Here is a 26,289-nt window from a genome sequence, read left to right as displayed (position 1 = left end):
TGATGGCTCTAGCTTGGGAAACCCGGGGCCGGCAGGAATAAGGGAGTGCTTTGAAATGATCAAGGGGATATTGTCCGGGCCTTCGCGGAGAAGCCGAGGTTCGTGCTGATCATCAAGGTATCAAACTTTTGGCGTCAAAAGGGGTGGATAATGTGGGGGTGGAAGGCGATTCATTACACGTCATCAAGTGGCTTGGAGGATCCCAAAAGAACCCGTGGAGGTTCGATAAATACATTGATGAGGTGTCAGATTGCTCTAGAAGACTAGAACTATGGCTCTTTCCTTTATGCATGTGCGTTGATCGGCAAATGAGGTGGCTGATAGTCTGGTTAGATTGGGGGTGTCGAAAGAGGCTTTGGCCCTTTTTTATTCCCTCCACCCCCATAATTTCTCCCTACTTTTGTTGCTATCATTATTGTATCTCTCTTTCTTTGTATTTTGAGCATCTCGGTCTCCTAATAAAATTGGCGATCATCATTCAAAAAATACAAAAATACTAGGATTGTAGTAGTTTAGGAAGGGTTAATATAGCTAAGGATTACAAGTAGAAAAGAAGACTTCGTGAAGAATTAGAATTACTAGTTTTAAGAATTTGCAATTTCACATGTTTTATTCATATTTATCTAATGTTAAGTTCTTGTTATCATTTGAAACTGAGGATGAGTTTTTAAGTTTTAAATGCATTTTTTTAAAATAAGTATCAAAAGAAGGAAATATTCTTTTAAGAAGAAATAATCACCTAAATAGGAAGCATATTCTTAATTAGGTGGAAACGCGTAGAAAGCGTCTAGGAAGCGTGGTTCCCCTAAATTTGGGAAGTGAGTAGCTTCTGAAGCTGAGTTTCTGGGAAGCGAGCTTCCCATCGAACTAGGAAGTTTCCGGCAACTATGGTATAACCCACCTGCCAATGATCGTTCTAGCGAATTGCACCCACTCCAAATACTTTTTTCCTCTATATTAAGCATTGTAATCATCAATCCTAGGTGGTCATTGAGACCGCTTCCAATGGGAGTGATTACCCTTTGGTTCACATCAAAAACATTTCTTGATCCCTCTTCCAGAGTCAGCAATACAAAGAGATCTCATCTAAAGATAACATAGTTGACATGAAACAAACGGAAAAACATACCTTGGATTTTCTCCATGTAGATCGTCTTCCACTACCTCGATCTTAATCTTAATCTTAATCTTAATCTTAATCTTGTTCTTGATCTTGATTATCTTTTCTCTCTCTCTCTCTCTCTCTCTCTCTCTTATCTGGCATGAATTCACATCACTTTGGTATCATAGATAAATTCACATTAATTTGGTTTGAGTAGGATTCACATCAATTTGGTATCTGAGCTAGTTTTCCATCACATCCATGGCTGCGAGATTTTGTAACCCCAATTGACACGACCATCTCCTTGTGCATTGTTGTTGGTGATCTTTGATTTTTTCTAAATGTTTAGCAATATTGAAGCACCTCTTCCAAGGGAACTAGAAATGAGCAATCCATTTCTGGCCTTCCCTTAGAAGCATACTCTATTGGAAGAAAGAGTGATGAACCAAGGTGGAAGGCATCAAAGAGGAGCGAGGCGAGGCAATATAGGCACAAATTATATCACTAGTGCAAATTATGGAAGGAGAAAGACCTCTAAAGATCTGATTGTTCCCTTCTTTCTGAATGCATCACAGCAAGTCGTAAAAATTTTGGGTTACTTGTATAAAAGTTAATTATTACAGGAGCTACACTCTGTACTTTCTACTCCAATAAATAGTATTCTTTCATTCTTATGGATCTAAGCAAATGCCTATATTTTCTTCTATATGGCATGGTAAATTTTACTTACCAATTGAACCATGTCGATGTTATAGTTGATTGTCTTAGGTCTAATCAGGATTTTTTCTTTACTTTGCAGGCAAGAGTTATTGAGAGAACGTGAAAGACAAAAGGAAGAACAGGTGGAAGCTTTACAGCAATCTATGCAGAGTGGAATGGTAAAATTCTTCATGATTATGGAACCATAATTTCTTTTCTTTGAAGAGTTAAGAGTTTGCTTCTTGTTTTTTTTGAATGGTGAAAAAAATTCATTACTGAAAACGAGACCGAGAAGGTCCGAAGATATAGCGAAGCAAGGAAACATAATAAAATAGGAAAAGGTACAATGAAAAATAGGAGCTAGGTAGCCAGAAAATCAAACAGCTCTAAACTCTCCCTCGGAACTCCTTCCCTTGCCAATTTATCCGCCTTCCCCTTGGCCGACCGCCTAATGTGGTGGAAGGAGAACGATGCCAACCCCAATCTATCCTTCATCTCATCAAATATAGCAGCAAATCTCCAAGGTGCAACATGTGAGCCCCTTAGCCATATGATGACATTAAGGGAATCCCCTTCATTCTCCACCCTATTCAAGTCTACGGTGTGAAGCATTTTGATACCTTGGTGAATAGTTTCCGCCTCATTTGCATATGCAATCCCAATCGGCCCTCTAAACGCCCATAATACTACTTCATTCTATAGCAAACCTTCAATACTAGAAGGCCCTGGGTTTCCCAAACTAGAGTCATCAAAGTTTAGTTTTAAGATCCCTTGGGCCATTGGTGACCGAGCTTGAATAATTTTGGTTAATTGCTAGACGTGCCACATATCTCCTTCCATCCATGCCATAATTCGTAAGATGATACAAATCTAAAGCTTTCTAAAGTTTTTACCTATGATATTGTTAACGCAATTACCTTATTGAACAGGAAATGAGCTCCTTGAGTGAACCCCTTAAAAATTCTTGTATTCCGTTCTTTCCAAAGGAGACCCAAATTGCAGCAAAGGAAACATGCCATAATATTTTTCCTTTACTTTTTCCATGGCGCCATTGCCCAGCTTTCCATTAACTCTAGAAACTTAGCCGGGAGTACCCAGGCTATTCCAAATCTGGATAGTAATCTGCCCCATACCTCACTAGCATCTTACAATGGACTAGGAGATGATCCATAGACTCACCAGCTCAATGCACAATGCACAATGCACAATGATTAGTATGTTCCTTTCCTGTAGTAAATATATGGTCTGGATCCTCTCAAGGCATGTGGCCTAGCCAAAGATGCATACCCTCGGCGGCGCTTTGATGTTCCACACTTAGGCTACTTTGGAGGTAGCGAGGCAAGGTAGAAGGATTTAACCGTGAATTCCCCATCTGAGTTCCAAACCCATATTCTATTATCTTCCCTATCTAGCTTGATATAGCAATGCTCCAATGTCTACAAAAATCTTCCCACCATGTCCAGCTCCTTATCAAAGAAGTTCCTTCTGTATGGAGGGGACCATATCACCCTATTGTCTAACGATTGAAACACTCCTTTACCACTACATCCTTATTTGATGCCAAAGCAAACAATTGTGGGATGACCTCTTTAAGTGGGATGTCTGTACACCATTTGTCCCAACAAAACCGTACTTTATCCCCAGAATATACTCTGAATCTGACTCCTTCCGTGAATTTAGCTTTAAAGCACATTACATCCCACCATATCGTTCTCCCTGTCTTTCTAAACTTATCCTCTGACTGCCAATTCCCTTCAAGGAACCATACTTACTTTCAATGAGTTTAGCCCATAATTTAGATTCCTCCTCCTTAAACCTCCATAGCCACTTGCCTAGCAATGCCTGATTTGTCTCTTCTACTCTTCTGATACCCAATCCACCTGCCTTAATGGGCTTACAAACATCTTCCCAGCTTACCAAAGTGATACGTCTCTTGTCATTTGTCCCTTGAAGAGTTTGCTTTATCTTCTCCTTGAAGAAAATAATTAATGTAGAAATTCATTTCTTTTATTCTAGTGCAAAAACGTTATCACTAGTTATATATTACTAGTAAAGTGCAAATGCAGTACACATAACAGAAATGCCATAAATACTTAGCATATATATGCAATAATGTATAGGATGCCTATGGGAATAAAAGATATAAATAGGAAGAAGATCTGCAATATAGTGGATGGGGATTTCAGAACAAATAGTATTAAATATGTCAGAAAATTAGCAATCTAATGGATGAATTTATTATGATTATTAAGGGATTTGCTAGGGAATTTCGCAGAAAGGCATTTTGCAGCTGACTTTTTTTTTAATGGCATTTTGCAGCTGACTTTTGCATGAGAGAAAAGCCACACAAGCTCACTTTTCAGCAGATTTTGTCTTATTAATTTAATTCATCTGAGGTGGCTGTTCTCTCATGCAAAACTCACAGCCGAGAAATGCCTTTCTGCAAAATTCCCTAGCAAATCCCGAAAATTAATTGTATGATACCTAGGTTGGTATAATGTGAGGGGGAATTTTGGGCATATATACTATAAATAAGACTGCAAATTAACAAACTGATGGGGGTTCAGAGTTTGCATATTATAGGTCTGTTATCTATAGTATGAATTTCTTATAGTTTATGATAAATGAGGGCCTGACTGGATGCTTATAAAATATTTTCTGCAGTGCCTTGGTTTAACCACGGCATTCCTATCTGTCTTTGACTTTTTTCATTAGCTGTTAACGGTTGGCTTCAATTTCCCAAGAAGTTATCCACAGCCAATCAAGGAAGTGTTTGATAATGCAAGATTGCCATCATCAAAATAAGGCAATGGGGATATCATTTCCCATTTCTTATTTTGATCATTCTTTCTCTCACAACACTGTGAGAGAGAATTAAGAAAGAGGGTGAGCCTTGGCTCAATGGTAAGGTTGCTCCATTGTGACCTTGTGGTCACGGGTTCGAGTCACAGAAACAGCCTCCCTGCAAAGCAGGGGTAAGGCTGCATGCATCTAGCCCTCGCCAGACCCCGCAATGGCGGGAGCCTCGTGCACTGGGCCGCCCTTTTTTTCTCTCTCTCACAACACTATATAATTTATTGCATAGAGCAAATAAAACTTTCAACAGGATATTTTCTCATCAGAGACCATGCGTAATACGTTCATTTATGCCATATTTTCTCTTATAATATATTATATTTTGTGGGTGTGCCATAAACAAATGATGTTATTTTGCATCCAATCAGGCCCCAAATTTTAAGTTTTATCGACACTGAATGGATGAAGTTTTTACATTATAACTTAGCAGACTGAATGACTGAAGTTTTTACTTTATAACATAGCGTAAATTACTTAGCTTTACACAACACTTGCAAATTGTTGCCACACACACATTGCTTTAAAAAAAAGGCTGAATATAGTTTCAAATTTCCATCGAAATCGACACGTAACAACCGAAATTGTATGGTTTCCATTTAAAACTGAAACACATACCGAAACTAAAACCATAAATGTATTAGTGGTATACTATATAAGTATTTGTTGCATAATTATATTTATATTAATTGCATATAAAATATGATGTACATATTATATATATATATATATATATATATATATATATATATATATATATATATATATATATATATAGTGGTATGAAGTACACTTGAAATGTGGTATGTACTGAACTATTAGACACGCGCGACAACACAAGCCATCATGGATGGGTATCTTGCTCTTGTGTGTGTGTGTGTGTGTTCCAAAGTCCCATCTTAAAAATCCATCAGTTGTATACATTTTCGTGATTTTACAGGATCATCATCGAAAATTTCAGCCAAAACCGAAACTGAATTTGAAATTTACAACCTTGGGCTGGACTCTACAATCATTTAAAAGGATCTTAACTCTTTGAAATAGAACTGGAGCAGGCTTTTGATTCTTGAGTTCTGATTTCACCCTGAATGTGAAATTCTATGAAACAAAAACATTTTCTATTTTCTTTTTCTCAATTTTATAGCCATGTTAGATCTATTTAGAAACTAATATGTGTCCCTTCCTCTTCGAATTCTTAGGCACAAGCAATGAAAGAGCAGGCCCAATTGAGGGAGAAAATGCTTTACGAGTACCGAGTGGGCAATGTTGAGGTGAGGGTAACCCAAATAGTTCATATTGTCTTTGTATCATTTGTGAAAGGTAATTTAGTTTTGTATTTATCTTATCTCCTTAGGCTGCAACTGCAATTCAGAAAAGATTGGACCCGGATGTTGCTCTGTAAGGTTTTCAATTGGACCTCAATACTTGTACTAGGCAAGTTCCAAATACTTGTACAGTAGGCCTTTTAATTATCTATATTTCCATTGTCTTTTTGAACTAATTATAGTTGATTTTGTTGGGATTGCACATGCATCCTTCTATTTTCAAATTCTGTTATTGAAGAAGCATGTCATGAGTAGTCCTTGTTATTGTTCTTGTTCTTCAGGAGAGAGAGTTGCAAACATAATGAGATAGATCTAGAAAAATTGCTTAAAGGATGTGGCTGTGCTCTTTCCGAATGGCTAGTTTTTGGCTCATGTTCCACATGGACGTGATCTGGTCCGTTGATCAAACTGGCAAGCACATGTCTTGCCCCTTTCTATTGACCCCACCTCGATTGCATGATCTTACATCCTCGATCCATCAAGCCTTGTTCAGGGTTCTGCTAATGAAAGCTCTACTGAATGTTAATTTTTGTAGGCCCTGTTTCTCTTTTGAGTGATTCTCATTCCTCTGTTCATGCCCATCGTCTGCTTTTCCAGCAGGAAATTGAGAGTAGTTAGTGAACACGAAGCTGTTGGTACATGTACTTTTGATAGCCTTCTTTTTCTCTTGGAATCCTATTAAACCCATATTTTGACTTGGATGCATACTTCTAGTCTCTAGATTTCTCAATCAGACCATGTTATGTGTATATTGGGTAATTGTTGGAGGGGGTAAATCTTTGTCACTGATTGGAACTATTCATTTGTTGGTCCCCCACTTGTGAGAGATTGGCAAAGGGAGAGACCTAAAGAGGGTGAGAGTGAGGAGAGCATGAAAAGCCCCTGAGAATTCAGTGAAAACAAACCAATTTGAAGGTATTTTTTTTGCCTTTGGTCCCATTTATTATAGGCTCCAACAGATGAATGGTTTGGATAACATCACTGACACAGTTTTGTTTTCAGTATTTCTCCTCAGAAAAATACACACCAAATTGCTACCAATTTGGTATCTCTAGATAAGATAGGGGAAGTTTATAAGCGATTGTAATTGCTTCTATATTTCATTTAATAGTGGTAGGGGTCCCTACCATTCCCTCAACAATGTGTTATTCACAGCCTTCAATGGCAGAGAAATAGGTAAATCACCAGAAGAAAAATTTCTCTAATGCATTTATTTCTGAGTGAACCTTGAACCATCTATTATTCCCTTCTAAATACAATAGCCCAATGGATCCAGATGATAGAGTGAGTTTAGGCAAGTTGCCTATATAAAGTTTGTCTAAGTGAAATATTAATTTCTTCTCCTCTTGAATTTGAATTTCAAGGAAAAAGATTGTGATAAAAATCCCGGCCATGAACAATGTTCAGAAGAGTGAGGAAGCGAGAGAGGCAATCGTATCGAATTTTTTCCCCTTCTGTTGTGATGTTTATTTTAAGGAAAAAAGAAAATTGGCATGCTAGTTATTTGAAATTGAAAAATAGTAGCATGGATTGCTCAGGCCGAAGAGACCATCTATTGCCATGTTTTCTACTACAATTGGCATGTATGTATGGTGTGATCGTGACCGGGAATCATGATAATTGGAAGGGAGATGAATTTTTCGCCCTCCCCCCTGTAGGATTATGCGCCCCCTTGTCACGTGAATTGTGGCAGACTTTCTGACGTCAAGTCATGTGAGGGGGTGAATAATGCTTATGGGGGGTGAAAAAATCATCACCCTAATTGGAAACAAATACTATCCATCCAGATGAATATTATTTATTGAAGCGGAGATGATAAATTCACAACCCCTTAGGATGATTCGCACCCCTGTCAAAATGAATTGTGGCAGACAAACACTTTTTGACATCAAATCACGTTATAAGGGGTGCGAATAATCCTGCAGGGGGGTCCGATTTATCATCACTCTTTGTTGAATTTCATCATTTCATAGTACTAATTGTATTTAGGGAATTGCTAGCATCCAACGCAAAAGGCATGTCTTCATTCACAAGGTGGCTGGTCTGACATGCGACAGACCAGCCACGAAATGCCTTTTGCGATGGACGCTAGCAATTTCCATTTTAGAAACATTTTTTTCTATACTTTCCCAGAAATTTGATGCAATCCAAATTGGGCTGAAGTGAAATTATATTTCCACCATCCTCAGCTGCATCTAATAAAATGGTGGTAATATTTATTTGATCATTAAGAAAGCGGACTGCGTAAATCCGAGATCGAGAAAATGTTGAAAAAATTTAGAGAAATAAATATAATATTCATTTGAACCATCTCAATTCAGAATAGGAGTAGAAAGATGAGTAAAAATAAGAGATGAAAAACGAGAAAAATAGCAGAATAAACAAAGGCTTTTGATGTTTCCTAATATTCCAATAGTTAAAGTAAGAAATCTACCATTTTATTTTGTAACATTTTTTGTTTCTAAGTTTAAGCAATTTTCTTGTTCTCATCAATTCATATTGCTACTGATATTGGCACCACCATATTTTGACAATGAGACAAACTTACCTCGTCTTTAAGTATTAAACTTCCTGTCAAAAGCTATTATAATTCGAGAAAAACTATCAGCTTCCTATTAAAAATGAAAGGACAATGCGAGATCGTCTTATTATCAGAATGACATAGGTAATAGTTGAACCCTTGGGCTAACAGACTTAGAAGTGTCTAAGTCAAGGAAAGAAGCTTGGGAGAAATATCCCAGCTGTGTAATTCATCGAGCATGTGAGCTTGATGGGACTTAGAAGAGTCTGAGTCAAGGAAAGGTGTTTGAGAGAAATACTCCTTATATGAATGATCGAATAGATCAGTAAACTTATCAGTGTATTTTGGAATCTCCCAAAGAGGTTACCACACTTACAGTGTAGGCGGGCCCCCACTCAGGACCGTAACATCGAACCATCGAGAGGAGAAAAAGAAACAGGAGAGAAATGTTTTTGGGTTTAGTAAGGATTAGTGTTTTGAGAAGGTTAGGTTTAGGGTTTCTTCTTTTTCCTTATCTTTGTTTTCGGGTTCTGATTTTAGCTGAAGAATCTCTCTCGTATTTTAAATGTAGCAGTATATGGTGCGATGAAGCAAGTTATGACACGTGGCGAGAAGTGATTGGAGAATAGGTTCTATCCTTTATCTTTGTATCTTGGGCTTTTTCGTTATAAAGCCTTACCCATGACCATAATTAGTCGTCGGCCCCAAAGTGAGCCTTCTAATTGGGCTCACACATGCTATCATGATCTTAACCGTTCACTAAGTGGGCCCCAAAGTAATACACATTCACAGTCATTTGATCATCTAGACCTATGTTACGTGTCTCATTGGTTCGTCTGGTTTGGGTTTAGTTTTTCAATTTGAAAATTTTGTACAAACCCAGTTCATTATTTTATTTTATTTTGTAGGTAAGGCGGAGACCCTTACAGGTTTATTCAAATGAGAAAGATGAAACAGTCTGCATACAAACTCACCATAAGACAACAACATCAAGACCTATCCTTAGAAGCAGAGTCTAAGGAGAGGGAAGTACAAAGAGTCACGAAAACTTCTAATAACTACAAGCGTCTATCTTCTGACTGAACTTCCTAGCTCTGTGGCTCTTCCACGGGCACGGACTTGGGGCTTCGATAATTTTTTTTTCTATTGGAACAGAGTGTTGTTCAATACTGTCCCCAATGAACCTAGATCGTTATGGGTGGCCTTCTTCGGTTAACTTCAACTTGCTAGTTTTGTACACTATTGAATTGACATTGTGTCTAATAATCAGTTTGGACTCAATTCTGAACATCCAAAACCAACAGGGCCTTAGTCTTAACTCAGCTCGAGAGCTCAACTTTGCCTAAGCCATGGGGTGAAACTCTAAATTGGCTTGGGCTTCAATGATCTGTTATATAGAGATTTTCTATGGTGTAAGCCCGTATAGTCCAGTGTTTTTTTAAAGAAAAAATGGTACTATACGGACCACACCGTATGATGATCCAAACCGTCCATTTGATAGGCCACAATGATACGACCCTTGGATAAAAGTAAAAATAAGAGAGAGAGAGAGAGAGAGAGAGAGAGAGAGAGAGAGAGAGAGAGAGAGAGAGAGAATGTAGGCCTGTTCGAGATGGCCAAATCTCCCAAAACAGTCCTTGCTTTTCCGTTCATACGTTAAAAAGAAAGAGATTACATACTTATAGAATTAGCATTTCTACTATTTAGGAAACAATCCAAACTTCCCAAATCCTAAGGGATACTTAGGAAACAGGATAAAAATAAAAGGAAACTAATATTAAGGGGAATATCCTAGCTATAGCAAGAAATAAGGAAATATACTACTAAGAAAACCAAGAAGATCTTCCAGCTAATCTTGGGTACACAACATTCCCTTCCTCTTAAGGGTCCTTGTCCTCAAGAACTAAGATCCTTCTACTTGTATTATTTCTTCTTCCTCGCTTTCAAATCCAAATCCATCTAATATCGCCAACTGTCCTCAACATTGATGGAGTGGGCTATACTTCTCACCGCAATTATAGCATAACCCTTTCTTGCGCCGCACGATCAATTTGGTAGGAGTTACTTTTTTTTGCTGGTAATGGTCCTTCCTTCATGAGGGCGACCACCGTAAGAGTAGACATCGATGGATTTGTGGGGGGGGGGGGGGGGGGGGCGAGTATTGATCACTAGCTAAAGATAATTCCTCATGTAACAAGGCTAGTTGGGAAGCATGTTGGAGAGTAATTGGTTGAAACATTTTAAAGCCGGTCCGGATATCGTCATGAAGGCCCGAAACAAAACATTCGATCAAGAATGATTCGGGTAATTGTACAGTTTGGTTGACCAATCGCTCAAACTGCGACTGATATTCCCGAACAGATTTCATTTGTTGTAATTCTGATAGTGCTCCTCCTGGATCGTCTCTTCCGGGAGGCCCAAACCGAGCACATAAAGCATGCTTGAGTTGTGACCATGCCATTACACCCATGGTCTTCTTCATCCAACAAAACCATGGTATTGCATCCCCAGTAAGGTGGATCGATGCAAAATCTACCATACACTCATCGGGTATTTTATTGAACCTTTGAAATTGTTCAGCACTAAAAACCCACCCGGCTGGATCGGATCCGTCAAATCTAGGAAATTCTAGACGGAGGGTATGGAGATGTGTCTATACATCTTCAAGATTTCCTTGATTTACTTGTGGTGCTACGGGGGCATCATTTACTTCGTCCTGAACCTTTGATGAGACTAAGCTTTGGCATGTTGCATCTAAGGCCGTCAATTTCTTTAGAATATCTTCAAGAATATGTTCGTGTAGACACCCAATTTTGACCGAACCTTGATATACCTTATTTGAGCAAAACCTTATCAAATGAATGAATTAGGGTCCCAAACTTCACCCTAAGCTAGGTTAGGATCCCACCAAGGTCCCTGCAAAATTTCGTCAAGAATCGAGAGCGTTTGCCTAGCGAACGAACCAAAGAAATGTCGTAGTACAAATACGCAGAAGGGGGGTGATTTATCCTGTGGAGGTTGTGGCAGGATCCAAATAGGACATGATTCGGGCGTGCGCCCATCAACAATTTCGTAACCGTGCCCTCATCAAATCTAGTTGTGCTGATATCAGTTTCCCTTATTTCCTATAAATAATAATGTAACCCTCGTTTTTTTTTGAAGATTTGACGTAGGGGGGTCAAATAAATCGTATAATGACACAGGGGTCTAGCTATAGCAAAAATGACATAAGGGGGTCAAAATTTGGTTTTCTAAATTTTCAATGACGAGAATGCCCTTGTGGCAGAAATAGGTGATATGACTTTTAAGAAATAAAAAGCATTTCAGTTTCCCTCTCTTTCTCTTCCCTCTTCTCTCTTCCCTCTTCTCTCCTCCCGTCTGTGTTTTTTTTTTCCGTCCTCTTCTCCGGCGATCTCTACAGGTCTGTTTGGTTCGTGAATCTCGGCGGGAAGGGGGAGTGAAAGGGGATTTGTGCAGAATGGCAATGAAAGGACCTTATGGGGGTGGGGTTTTGAAGTAACGTTTGGTTGTAGGGATGCTTACTAGGATTTTGTTGGAACTAAATTCCCAAATGCCATTTGGTTACAAGAATTTAGCGGAAGATATGCGACGAAGCAGTGCGTGGAGCCTCATCCGTCGTTTGAGAAGGCCATTCCTGTTGAAATTCTAATACAGAAACTCGGTTTTGGGGGTTTGCCATTCGGTTCTCATTGGAGAGCCACGTGGGCCGACCATATCCCGACATTGTTGTGGGTGTTTTGACCATCGGGTTTGAAAAACACAACCAAACGACGTGCCGGCATCTAAAATTCCCACGAAATTCTAATGAGATGCCTGATTTTTGACAACCAAACAGAGCCGTAGGCAATCTCTCCGGCGATCTCGACGAAGGTGAAGCACGTATGAAACCTGGAAAACAGTAAACCCTACCTGGTCTCAGTTTATTTTTCATGATTTGTCTTCGGTGTGAGTACGAAGTAGAGATGTAGTTTGTAGTCAGTTGACAAATTTGTATTCTCACCTGTCATAGTAGAGATGTAGATGTAGTTTGTAGTCTCACCTCTCATACTAAAAGCTTTTGAACTACATTTATGCTTTTGAACTTTCCATGAATAAAAGCTTTCTTAACATCCATTTATTTTGAGCAACAAATTCTTGAAAAGATAAACATTAAAAAAATTGATGCTTTAACAATAGGAGTTGAGTGTATATTTAGAGAAAAAATAAACCATTTGTGGCAAACACACCGTTCTTACAGTTGGCGTACATGTTTCCAGATGGCATTCTTATACAATCACATATCTTTCTCCATTGTCTTCACCCCCTTGTTATCTTTCATATTATTTTCTTTACTATCTGAAAGAAATAATTTGCAAAGATTTTATTTAAGAGAAATGTGGCAGTGTGATATGATAATGCGCAAATGGTGGTTGTGCTCCATAAGATATTGCTATTATTAGTATATCAAAACTCATGCTATCCCATTTAACTTTGGTTGTTAAATGTGAAAGTGCTTGCGAAAAGAAGACAGACATGAGTTTGAAGAGTGTAGGGATTGAATTTTTGAGGGCCCATAATCCCTTCTCTAATACCATGCATAACTCCCCTCTATTGCCCTTGAGAAGCCCCCCTTAGGTACTAATAACCCCTTTTTGTAGCTGAAAACCCATGACTTTCAACTTGACGACCATCTTCTGGATTTGATGGACCCTCCAAGGGTACTTCTTCTACCCCATTTGAGGGCCCATAATCCCTTCTCTAATACCATGCATAGCTCCCCTTTATTGCCCTTGAGAAGCCCCCCTTAGGTACTAATAACCCCTTTTTTGTAGCTGAAAACCCATGACTTTCAACTTGACAACCATCTTCTAGATTTGATGGACCCTCCAAGGGTACTTCTTCTACCCCATTTGAGGGCCCATAATCCCTTCTCTAATACCATGCATAGCTCCCCTCTATTGCCCTTGAGAAGCCCCCCTTAGGTACTAATAACCCCTTTTTTGTAGCTGAAAACCCATGACTTTCAACTTCAGGACTTTCTTCTGGATTTGATGGACCCTCCAAGGGTACTTCTTCTACCCCATTTGAGGGCCCATAATTCCTTCTCTAATACCATGCATAGCTCCCCTCGGTTGCCCTTGAGAAGCCCCCCTTAGGTACTAATAACCCCTTCTTTGTAGCTGAAAACCCATGACTTTCAACTTCACGACCATCTTCTGGATTTTATGGACCCTCCAAGGGTACTTCTTCTACCCCATTTGAGGGCCCATAATTCCTTCTTTAATACCATGCATAGCTCCCCTCTATTGCCCTTGAGAAGCCCCCCTTAGGTACTAATAACCCCTTTTTTGTAGCTGAAAACCCATGACTTTCAACTTCAGGACTTTCTTCTCGATTTGATGGACCCTCCAAGGGTACTTCTTCTACCCCATTTGAGGGTCCATAATCCCTTCTCTAATACCATGCATAGCTCCCCTCTATTGCCCCTGAGAAGCCCCCCTTAGGTACTAATAACCCCTTTTTTGTAGCTGAAAACCCATGACTTTCAACTTCATGACTTTCTTCTGGATTTGATGGACCCTCCAAGGGTACTTCTTCTACCCCATTTGAGGGCCCATAATCCCTTCTCTAATATCATGCATAGCTCCCCTCTATTGCCCTTGAGAAGCCCCCCTTACGTACTAATAACCCCTTATTTGTAGCTGAAAACCCATGACTTTCAACTTCAGGACTTTCTTCTGGATTTGATGGACCCTCCAAGGGTACTTATTCTACCCCATTTGAGTGCCCATAATCCCTTCTCTAATACCATGCATAGCTCCCCTCGGTTGCCCTTGAGAAGCCCCCCTTAGGTACTAATAACCCCTTCTTTGTAGCTGAAAACCCATGACTTTGAACTTCAGGACCATCTTCTGGATTTGATGGACCCTCCAAGGGTACTTCTTCTACCCCATTTGAGTGCCCATAATCCCTTCTCTAATACCATGCATAGCTCCCCTCGGTTGGCCTTGAGAAGCCCCCCTTAGGTACTAATAACCCATTTTTTGTAGCTGAAAACCCATGACTTTCAACTTCAGGACTTTCTTCTGGATTTGATGGACCATCCAAGGGTACTTCTTTTACCCCATTTGAGTGCCCATAATCCCTTTTCTAATACCATCCATAGGTCCCCTCTGTTGCCCTTGAGAAGCCCCCCTTAGGTACTAATAACCCCTTCTTTGTAGCTGAAAACCCATGACTTTGAACTTCAGGACCATCTTCTGGATTTGATGGACCCTCCAAGGGTACTTCTTCTACCCCATTTGAGTGCCCATAATCCCTTCTCTAATACCATGCATAGCTCCCCTCGGTTGGCCTTGAGAAGCCCCCCTTAGGTACTAATAACCCATTTTTTGTAGCTGAAAACCCATGACTTTCAACTTCAGGACTTTCTTCTGGATTTGATGGACCATCCAAGGGTACTTCTTCTACCCCATTTGAGTGCCCATAATCCCTTCTGCTGTAATTTAATTAAGAAAATATTATATCCTTGCCAGATGTAAGATGTTAAACTAATTTCTCGTAGATTTCGTCTTTAAACTAGATTTCGTAATGTGGCCTGTGTACTTGAAATGCAATGTTCACTTATGTTAAATTATTTCCATGCTTCAGTCTGGTATTAAATGTACTGAGAAAAAATATGTTATCATCTTCTTCTCATGTTTAAGTCTTAACCATATCATATACTCCTTTTGCAGACAAGTTTTCAATCAGGAAGGTCATATTTTCTTCTTTCAACGTGTGCCTCCGAAGGTTTTGCTTATGTCGGCCTCTACTTATTCGCCTTGAGAAGCCCCCTTTACGTTCTGGTTCTTATCATATCTTGTCTGCCCTTTGCAGGTCTTCGTAAACTGGCACGCACAATGCTTTCTCTGCTGTTACACTATGATGGCATACTGAAGGATGAAGTTAATTGGGAATATGTTGGTGGGAGTAAGAAATTGTTATTGGTAAGTCCCCGAATGAATCTTAAAGAATTGGAGGCTCTAATCCACAGTCAAATTGGGAGTATTGGAGGAGGGGTGTCACTATCCATCAAATGTCGATATGTTGTTGATCCATATATAAGCACTCTGATCGACGTCGATAGCGATGAAATCTTCCAATCGTTGGTTAAGGTGCTTGAGAAAGATAATTTCAACTCTGTGATGCTATACATAACAAAAATTGACAATGGCCTAAATTCATCTTATTCTTCAATTCTGCCCACAAACAATGTCATACCTTCTACTTCCTTTTCACCTCGAAATCCCTCTCATAACCTGCCCATACGTTTGACTTCTGTACCACCGATTCCCTCTCAAAATCTCTCTCATAATGCATGCATACCTCCTACTTCCGTTCCACCGATTCGACACCTAAGATATCCATCGGAACGAGTAACTGTCACTCCCGACTCTCGTTTTGAAGTAGACTTAGAAAGAGAATATGAAACAGAATTGGGTAATACAAGCATAGGAGGTGACTCGGCACAATTTAGTTCAAGGTATGTCTTGTACAATTTTATTTATATTGAAGTACTCAATCTACTATCCTAATTTTATATTGTTGAACTGTGTAGGGTACGAGTTGGCCAAAATGAAAACTTCTCGGACGATATGTATGAGAACCCTACCTCCGAAGATATCATTGTTCCCGGGAATGATGCAGATGTGCCGTTGGAGCATATTAACGTTTTGGAGGATGATTTTCATGTCTTCGGTTGTGATTTCGAAGAATTTAGAACTGAAGATGACAATGATGATGATCCTGCAGAGGATGATGATGAGGATGATGACGAGGCTGAGACTGAGGTTCAGGATGAGGAGGGTGATGAGGCCGCCCATGATCCTGAAGTGGCTCCCCCTACCGCCAATGGTTGGCCATTTCTACCTGCTGGCACAAGTCGGCCACTGGAAGTAGACGACATGTATGTTGGGGCTGATGAGGTAGATGCAGATAATCTTCAGTTCGATGAGTTAACTGTTGGGGCTATGTATCCAAATATGAAGCAGTTCAAGAAGGCCGTTAAGGAGTATGCAATTCGGCAGCGATTCATGTTCAAGAAGTCACGGTCAACTCCCAAGAAGTATGCCGTTGTATGCAAGGAACCAGGTTGCAAGTGGCGTATATCAAGCATTAGCCGTATGACTTATGTGTTAGTGAAGAAGTTTGTGAGCGACCATACGTGTACATCTCACTTAAAGGGCAATGATAATCATCTGGCTACATCCCCATGGGTTGCCGAGACATGCTTACCCCTATTTGACCGTCCAGAAGATGTGGGGACAAGGATCATAAGACAGTACATGAAGTCGCACTGGGGTGTAACCATGACCTACCGTAGAGCACACCTTGCGATGAACATCATCCTTGAAATAAAGTGTGGAAATGTGGAGGACTCGTACCGCTTGCTCCCTGCACTGATAGTTGAGATGATGAGAACAAACCCGGGCACCTACATGCGTGTTTTTCGAGCGAGAGATCTACGTCCAGGGGGAGATGATAAATTTGCTCGCTTATTCTGGGCATTTGGTCCCAGCATACGTTCTTTCCAACGAACACTCAGATCGATAGTTTTGGTCGATGGGACGCATCTACGTGGAAAGTATCTTGGAATCTTACTGATCGCAGTTGGGGTAGACGGGAACAACGGCTTAGTTCCATTAGCTTTTGGTGTTGTCGAGACTGAGAACGAAGATAGCTGGTGCTGGTTCCTCTATTTGGTGAAGCGGCACGTATTGCCTGAGGGGATAGGCGCATTGACCCTGTGCTCCGATCGACAAAAGGGGTTGATGCAAGCAGTGCCTAAAGTAATGCCTATTGCAAACCATAGCTACTGCATGCGTCACCTCGCCGCCAATCTGTACACCGACTTCAAAGACCCTTTACTTAAGAAATTGTTCTTGAGAGCTGCTAGGGCTTTGAGAGAGAGTGTTTTCAGAGACACAATGGAAAAAATTAAGGCGAGGAATGAAAATGCACACAACTGGATAGCCGCTATTCCGAAGGAAAACTGGGCTAGTTTCTACTTCAAGGGGGAAAGATATGATGTGTTGACCACCAATAGATCGGAGTGTTACAATGCAGTGCTAAAGGATGCCAGAAAATTGCCGATTGCAGCTGCGGTGGAGCTGACTCGTTTTAAGAGCTCCGAATACATACAGAAACGTCAAGCGATGGGCCTTCAATGGGAAACAAAGTGCACGCATTATGCAGAAAAACATTTGGGACTGGCCAGGGAACAGGGTCGCGGATATACTGCTTATCGAGTAGGTGTGCACGAATTTGAAGTAAGGTCCCGTGATCATCATGATGTCGTAAACTTGCTGCAACAAACCTGTACATGTCGTGAGTTCCAAACGCTTGGCCTTCCGTGCGGACATGCCATGGCAGCCATTGCCATCACAGATTTTGATGAGTACGATTATTGCCATAAATGGTTTCGTATAGAGATGTATCGGAAAACGTACTGTGAGGTGCTTCACCCTACAGTAGATCGCACTCAATGGGAACTGCCTCCAGAACCTCTGCAGACTGTATTACCTCCAATAGCGAAAAGACCACCTGGACGGCCGCGAACGAGAAGATCTGACCGCGAATTGCAGAGTGGAGTGCATCGCAAATGTACGATCTGTGGAAAACTAGGCCACAACAAAAGGACTTGCAGAGAACCTCCCATGGAGAGACAACTCCCTGATGAATCTTCCATTGGACCCTCTGCCCCTGTTTTCAATAGGTACATGATACGTAATATATTGAGGTCAATAAGTAGTATAGAACATCCCCGATTCCATACTTATTCGGTGTGGTGGTGGTGTTGTAGGTCGGGTGTACCTTGTGCAGCTCCTTTTTTCATGTAATTATTCCGCGGAGAATGCATTGGAGGCTCCAGTTGGATGAAGGAGAAGTGGATTAATTGAAAGTGTGCACAGTAATTAGTTCCTGTATATAATAATTTTTTGAGGGAAACCCTTTTTTGGTATACTGTAATTAGTGGTGTGCATAGTTGAAGGCTGGCAAGTTTTCTGAGGAGAACCCAATTTTTTGAAGGTGGAATACTCTATTTTTTGTTATACTGTAATTAATGGTATACTGTAATTAGTGGTGTGCATAGTTGAAGGCTGCCCAGTTTTATGAGGGAAACCCAATTTTCTGAAGGTGGAATACTCTATTTTTTGTTATACTGTAATTAATGGTATACTGTAATTAGTGGTGTGCATAGTTGAAGGCTGCCCAGTTTTATGAGGGAAACCCAATTTTTTGAAGGTGGAATACTGTATTCTTTGTTATACTGTAATTAATGGTATACTGTAATTTTTGGAGGGAAACCCTGTTTTCTTAAGGTGGAATGGGTTATCATAGTTGAAGGCTGCCCAGTTTTCTGAAGCTCGAATGAGTTCTACCTTGCAAGCATTGTTAAAATAAGCTTTGCCCTGCTGGTAAGAAAATTCAAGAACTGGAAAATTAAATTGGTTGTATATATATATATATATATATATATATATAAATATATATATGACCTTTTTGTTCATTTTGCAAAAAGTTTGTCATTTTGCAAAAAAGTTTGCAAAAAGCTTTTCCCTGCTGGTAAGAAAGGGCGAAATAAAGTTTGTCATTTTGCAACCTTTATTTATTGACCTTTTTGTTCGTTTCATGGGCATTGATGTCCCAAAAAAATGGAGCATAGAGCTTTACTCCCCCTTAATATATGCATATTATTATGACTTGGGAGCTCAAATATTCTCCCCATTTTGTCATCACCAAAAAAGGTGGAACAAAAGGAAAGAGAGTAGGTGTGAGCCAATGAAAGTGCATACAACCACTCAAAGGACATAGCATCCACGACACATCATAACAGTGACAGAATTATATAAAACGGAATACATCCCAAAAAGATCCAACTGACTATCCAAGCAACTACCTAAATATGATCCATACAACCAACTGATAATCCAAACACTATAGAAACATATAGATAAGGCTAATATAAAAAAAAAATCTGAACAAGACAGGATCCATCATCAGAGAACTAGAGCCATCTACTGCTCCGAAGGAGGCGGTGGGTGATGAGAAGAACTGCCCGGCGCCTGGCCCCACTGACCACTGGAGATGTAGCGATAATAGGCGGCCCACTGGTCATCAAAGTGGGAAGTCATGGTGTGGAAGCGAGTCGAAATCGCAGAGTCGACATGGGTAGACAACTGCTGAAACTGAGAGGCCATGGATCGCTCAATGGCCTCCTGCATGTGAGCCAAATCCTGGCGAGTGCAGAACTGAGATGTATCTTCTGAAGGCTGAGGTGCAGGTGCAAGCTGGTCCTCGGCTTCGTAGCCTCCTCCATCATGAACATCGATGTCAATCGCTGCTTCATTAAGAGCCATGCGGTTAAAGGTCTGAACATCAAACGGGGCAGTAGGAGTCATGGTCATCTCTCCATCCAAGGTGATGCCGAAGTGCCGGAAGACACGGGTGAGAATCATGCCATATGGCAAGGAAGATCGGTAGCGTTCAGGGGTCTGAAACATGAAGCGAACATGATATATGGCAACAAAGCTGGCGGCCCTCTAGGATGCTGTAGATAATATATGCCTCTAAGGGTCTTACGGCTTCACGCATCCCACCACGAGGTATGAAGATGTGGTACATGAAGTTATGGAGCACGCGCGCAACCGGAATGAGGTCGGCAGATTGTACGGGCATATTAGGGTGGTAGCGCCGTGTTATCCGCCCATAGACAGTGTCATGATCAATATCATCAAGTTCATGCGTCCCATCGTCCGGCCAAAAATAGTGTAAGAGGCCCTCATGGCTAATCCCAAATATTGTGGCAAAAGTCTGATAGGTGAGTTTGATGACAGTTTTCTTGACCTTAGATTCGATTTTGAAGAAGGAAGGGGAAATTGTGAGATTGGCATAAAAGAGACGCACCAATCGAGGGTAAACGGGTTCGTTAATGTGAAGGATGGGTGTCCAATGAAGAGCATCAAATTTGGCCTTTAAATCAAAATTTTCAAGGACAGGGGGATCAATGTACCTACCGGTCAGGACGCGCCTAGTGCCGACGTCGTCCCAAAGTTTCTTCGCCTTATCCCCAGTGAAATAGGACTTGGCCACAACCTCGGCAGCCACAGCCTTGGCCTTGGACTTCTTCCGTGAAGGCCCTTCTTCGTCGGGAACTTCTTCACGAACGTATTCGGGGTCTTCAACTTGGGAGGAGCCTCCGATGTTGAGATTTTTGGTTTTAGGAGGCATGGTGAGAGGAAATATGGGTGGAGAGAAAAGTGATATGTAAAGAAGAAGAGAAATAGCCCTAAAATGGAGGCCAAAAAGAGAAATAGATAAGGGAAGAAAGAAAAAACGAAAAAGGGGTGAAATGCTAGGGTTTTAGGAAGAAGAGAGGGATTTGGAAGGGAGAAGAGGGTTTTGGAAGAAGATGTAGGGAGAAAATGACGGAACGAAAGAAAAAGTGGACTTAGGGTTTCAAGAGAAGTGGTTTAGGTATAGGGAAAGAAGAGAAGAAAAGTAAAGTAAAAAAAAGGAACCGGGTCCAGGGTTATGAAGCTCCTGGGCCGATTCTCGGAGTTCCGAGACACTGTGTCGGAGTTCCGAGAACAAAAGGAAATTTTTTTTTTCAATTGCCCGAATCTCGGAGTTCCGCGAATTACTCTCGGAGCTCCGAGAATTTACAGTTTTTTGTATATGCTACTGGAACGAATCTCGGAGTTCCGAGAAAAGTTCTCGGAGCTCCGAGAATATACAGGTTTTTTGGATATGCTTCTGGAAGGAATCTCGGAGTTCCGAGAAATGTTCTCGGAGCTCCGAGAATATACATGTTTTTTGGATATGCTACTGGAACGAATCTCGGAGTTCCGAGAAAATTTCTCGGAGCTCCGACAATAGACGGGTTTTTTCATATTATACTGGACCGAATCTCGGAGTTCCGAGAAAATATCTCGGAGCTCCGAGAAGACCGTCGCGGAAATCTCGGAGTTCCGAGACATTGTCTCGGAATTCCGAGAATCGTTGGAGGTTCCACTTTAGGATCTGATAACCCATTTATTTTATATTTTTATTTTGTATGAATTGTCTTTTGCTACACAAACTATTGAAATTGTGGCCCATCAAATGGACGTTATGGATCATCCTATGGTGTGGGGTGGAAAGTCCATTTGGAAAGAAGAGGGTGGCTGTTGTAAGAAATTAAGTGTGGAATTTATGAACAACTTTGAGGAAGAATTTTTTTCTTCCAAACAGTTCAACCAACCAAACAAAACCGGAAAAGCACAAAAAACAGGGGTCCCATTGCCAACTATGACGATGAAAATATAAAGTAGAGAGAATAACCACAATTACAAATAAATCATATTTCCATCCAATAGAAATATAAATTCCCCCAAAACTTTATGAACAAATATTTGATGATTTTCAAAGACCTTTACCATATTTCGCAATGAACCCAATGCCACAACCACCATCACTTCACAGAACTTGATTTTTCATTACAAATACATAGTTGTCAGTATGCTGAGATACAAACAAACCCTCCCTCTGTATCTCTACACCCTGCTTTCTATCCTACACATATGCGCCCAACAATTACAAATAAATTTAGCCCATTTTATCCCATTTTGCTTACAAATACACAGAAAACTTCACTGGAAAGACCATCAATGTCCACCATGTTTACAACATCCATCAGAACTTGAAGAGAGGTTCTTCATTTTTCAGTCATATATCCCCCTTAAGGAAATCACCACAGTCCCCAAACTCTCCGCGCAAGAATCTTTCGCACAGCTGCAGCCGATAAGCGGGAATGTCAGACTTGCTGAAAGTAAATGGATCATTTGCATACAGATGGTCGATCACTTTAAGCACGAACAAACCACAGTCGAACCTGCATAACAACAGTTGTATTGAGCGAATCAAAATCATAGCCTAGAAAAATAAACATTTAAATATACTAATATACTGACCCATTGGCCTGTTGTGGGAAATTTTCCATCTGCGCATATTGAAAGTGGTCTATATCACAGCCCATTTCCTTTAAGTACTCCTTCAACAACACAACCTGCAAGTGGTTAACATTGACAGGTTTAGGAAACATAAGTGTTATACGTATAGATTTATAAGTAGGAAAACATTAAAGATGCTAACCCACTTACGATCAATCCTGCTCTTTCCTGGAACTCCATTCCTTTACAGGAATTGCATTCGTGGAAGATTTTGTTGACCATATCGACAATGAGGAGAACCCAATGGTTGTCCTCACATAATGGTAATAGTACCATTTTTACTGCTTCGAGGTGGTGGTTTATAAGTCTACTGTGCAGAGCGTCTTTCGCTGTCCTCCACTTTTCTACCCTCTGGACCTCAGTGACTTCGGTCCCTACTGCAGTAAGAGTTCCCTATAAAAAAAAGGAATTCAATGGGATACTACAGATAAAATCTTATGTAAACCTCAATGTGGGATGATAGAAATAACACTTACATGTACCACCGATGGAACGAAGACAATTCCCCCCATTGTAGGATCTGCTAACCCATCGTCGTTGGAGGACTGCACGTGCTTCCCATATATATCGACAATCTTCAAGGAAGAGAAGTAAATGTCAGATGTACATTATTCCCTACAGTAATGTAGAAATTAATGATAAAAAATGACACTTACAGTGCCAGTCAGGTATTGTCTGACATTCCAAAGATGTTGTAGGTTTTCAGCTATTAGGTGTACATCATCCGTTTCCATGAGGATATCACTGCAAAATTGTATTAAATTGTTAGTTAATAATTTTCAATTCTGATCAACTTAAATCATGGTATAATATAATTCACATCTACTTGCCTTTTATCATGCTTTAGAAGTCTCTCTATCAGAGCTGTTCTCCTTCCCTTACGCATCTTCCCGTCATCCCCTTTCTTCTTGGGCGGTGGTTTAGGTATGTTGGGGTCCTCCCCCTGTTTCTTCCCTTCCTTCTGCCTCCTCTTTCGGGTCTTCCCTGAATAGTAGGGGCTTTTTCTAGCTCTCCCAGGTTTCCTACTCCTTCCATCCATCTTCACACCCCTCACAATGCTCCCTAATTCGGAATCCACCATCTCATCCCTTACACCACTCACTTTCATCTCAACTTCAGTAGATGGTGCCTCTTCCTTGGTCACCTCCATTTCGAACAATCGTTGTAAAGGGTTAAGGATCACCCCGTCTGTGGTGCCGAATATTTCTTCATGTGACTTGGGGTTCTGAGCCGATACATCTATTAGGGTGGCGGCTGCATCCATGTCACATCCAAGGTCAGCTAAATCCGTCCAATCCTCGCACAGCTGCGAAGATAATCGTGCACCTTGAGATGCATTTTCGCCCTTCCTCTCCTCCTCAACCCCCTCCACCTCAACCCCCTCCATTCTTCCCCCAGTCTCTTCATTTGTTCTCCGCATACGCTCCCATCCTTTTTTCAAATCCTCCTCTTTCTTTCTGACATCTTCCTCTCTTTTTCCAACATCTTCCTCTCTTTTTCTTATTTCTTCACATGCTGCTCTAATCATCTGCCACTGTCTATCAATTACATCTCCCTCTCTCGCCAAAAATTTTATATGCTTCGACTCATCTTCACTACTTCCTTTCTCCATTTCACTATCTACTCCCAAAACTATCCCCTCGGATTCCAACTGTTCCTTATCGACTTCCATTGTCTCATCAACATCCTAATGTTTAAACATGACAGTCAATGATCAAATTTAAAAAAATCAATAAGTAAAATAAAATAACGTACGCAACATAGTCCTGCTCGACTGCATTACCTCATCCTGTAGGTACTGTGACTTCTCTAACAGAGATACTTTCAATGTCACCACCACCTGAATTTTTGGAAAACATAGTCAGTTATCAAGATACTAGTATTGATATATACGTTAACAATTTTTTCATATCTCACCTCCGATTTCTTTATCTGCTTCTGCTCCACTAACCGATATGTCTTTGATTTGTTTGCTTTCCAGTCCCATTTAAGGACACGTGGACGAGCAGTTGGATTGGTGGGAATCCAAAATGTGGTATGCTCGTATAACCATACCTGCATACATACGAAACACCATGTTAATCAAACTATAAACAGCACGGTTAGAATATTAAATGTCATGACTCCAAATTACCTGAATTACCAACGAGCAGCCACCAAGGTACCTGCCACCCTTGCTGACTCTGTCTAGGTAATCTACGAGCCAGTCATACACTGCCATCGCCCAGTTATAGTTGCCAATGTTTCCTATGTCGTCGATGTAGGGCCAGAAGAGCTCGTCAGCTCGATGTGGGCTTTTTGTGAAAAGGACAGAGGTAAAAAGATGCAGGAGAACATATTTCACTGTCTTCTCTATCGAAACTTTATTGCGTTCTCTAACTAATGCTGTAATTTCATTCTCAATAACCGATGGCTTGACGTTGGCCTCTGGAAATGGCCAGCCAGGCACTTTAGGTTGCGGTTTTGTCCTGTCGAATGACAGAACCCTCACCACGTCCATTCGCTCTCCACTAAGTGGCAGTCCTAATGCCAATGCCACATCTCTTGGAAGGAAGGGGACATTTATACTCCCTAACGTGAACGTGTTAGTGCCGGGAGTCCACTTATCGTGGATAGCTGTTATGAGAGGCTTGTGCATGATAATGTCCTCCATGCCAAACAGATGTCGGAAAGGAGTCTTTTCTATGGCATGAAAATGGACTGGCTTGAACTTTATCCTGTCCATTGCCGATTTGAAAGAAGCTGGTGAACATCGTGCTGGGACGTATGGAGCCTGCAAAACAAATTACATCGCCAAAATATATGTGGTAAATGAATTAACTTACTATGATTGATACAATTAACAACATACACACTTACATCTGTTCCTCTCTTCTTCACAGCTGCAGTTTTTGTCTCCTCCCCTTCTAAACTCCTTTTCTGTCCTTCTTGGAGGCTTTGTTACTTTCACTCTATCACTTTTTCGCATCACCATCTTTCAAGGCTTTGAATGGCTCCTGACCGGATAAAAACTGTATAACAATGAACAACCAAATCAAAATCACCGAGATCAATTCATAACCCAAAAACTCAGTTATATTGACAATCATTAAAAATCTCGTCCTCATCATCTCTAAAATAAATTACAAAGAAAATCAATAAAATCCAACCCATAGCATAAACTCATATTCCCAATCAGTACTATTATGAAGAAAAGCTACCAAGCAAACCAACAATTATTACAATTCTCATACTTACCTGAAAATATGTATCATGTCTGTAACCTCTAAGGTCTGGCTTCTTAGATATGAAGCAAAGCAAACAAGAAATAAAAGAGCTAACCAATAAGTGCAACGATCAGTGTTCTATATGAATTTTCTGAAAGCACAACAACAAGGACAAACCCCCAAAACAGATTAGGAGGTCTGTTAAAATTCTCATCCACATGGGCATCAGGCGAGTATTAGCTCACATGCATTTAAAAAAAAACTTATAGCATCAGACCTTTTGAGAAACAAAGCAGATAAGCACTAGGTATTGGAATTCAATGACCACCATTGGACCAATAATTTAATAAATGAAATCGAAGATAAAACAAGTGAACCATGACTGCTTCAACAATGAACATGGGTCTCCACATGGTATTAAAGAAGGCCCAGCAACTATAAATTGTGCCCTCTACATAGTATTGAAGAAGGTGTTTTTGAAAACCCATTTCTCCACTCCACCTATTGTAAAAATAAAAGCCTAGCATAAACAAATAGCAGACGACCATTT

The 26,289-nt window shown here is 40.5% G+C and overlaps 2 protein-coding genes across 2 annotated transcripts in view; one reads left to right on the top strand and one right to left on the bottom strand.

Annotated features, from left to right (window-relative positions):
• Positions 1-6,686, top strand: part of LOC143858059 (uncharacterized) — a 29,878-nt gene extending 23,192 nt beyond the window's left edge. Inside the window, exons 6-9 of the mRNA XM_077368650.1 lie at positions 1,902-1,980; positions 5,854-5,925; positions 6,009-6,088; positions 6,261-6,686. Of these exons, the coding sequence (XP_077224765.1) occupies positions 1,902-1,980; positions 5,854-5,925; positions 6,009-6,056 (199 nt within the window). The 3' untranslated portion in view covers positions 6,057-6,088; positions 6,261-6,686. The remainder of the gene's footprint in view (positions 1-1,901; positions 1,981-5,853; positions 5,926-6,008; positions 6,089-6,260) is intronic.
• A 15,418-nt stretch (positions 6,687-22,104) lies between these two features.
• LOC143858239 (uncharacterized) lies at positions 22,105-24,205 on the bottom strand. Its single transcript, XM_077368896.1, has 6 exons — positions 23,364-24,205; positions 23,190-23,277; positions 23,010-23,108; positions 22,684-22,926; positions 22,495-22,589; positions 22,105-22,315 (listed from the first exon to the last, which is right to left on the bottom strand). Exons 1-6 carry the CDS (start codon positions 24,203-24,205, stop codon positions 22,246-22,248), a joined length of 1,437 nt encoding a protein of 478 aa, XP_077225011.1. The 3' UTR covers positions 22,105-22,245.
• Positions 24,206-26,289: the final 2,084 nt, after the last annotated feature.

Source organism: Tasmannia lanceolata, unplaced genomic scaffold (genome assembly GCF_043159265.1).
Source record: "Tasmannia lanceolata isolate RefF3 unplaced genomic scaffold, GAP_Taslan_0.1 ptg000025l, whole genome shotgun sequence".
Classification (NCBI taxonomy): Eukaryota; Viridiplantae; Streptophyta; class Magnoliopsida; order Canellales; family Winteraceae; genus Tasmannia; species Tasmannia lanceolata.
The sequence above is the reverse complement of the archived record's forward strand: the minus strand, read 5'-3'. Positions and strand labels throughout refer to the sequence as shown.

Bases quoted from the DNA above. Each gene is read 5' to 3' on its own strand.
- LOC143858239 (XM_077368896.1), bottom strand. From the start codon at position 24,205: ATGGAAGTCGATAAGGAACAGTTGGAATCCGAGGGGATAGTTTTGGGA. The intron at 22,927-23,009 runs GTAAGTGTTATT...TTTTTTTTATAG, and splicing joins TCGTTCCATCGGTGGTACAT to GGAACTCTTACTGCAGTAGG. The intron at 22,316-22,494 runs GTCAGTATATTA...TATCGGCTGCAG, and splicing joins TTCCCACAACAGGCCAATGG to CTGTGCGAAAGATTCTTGCG.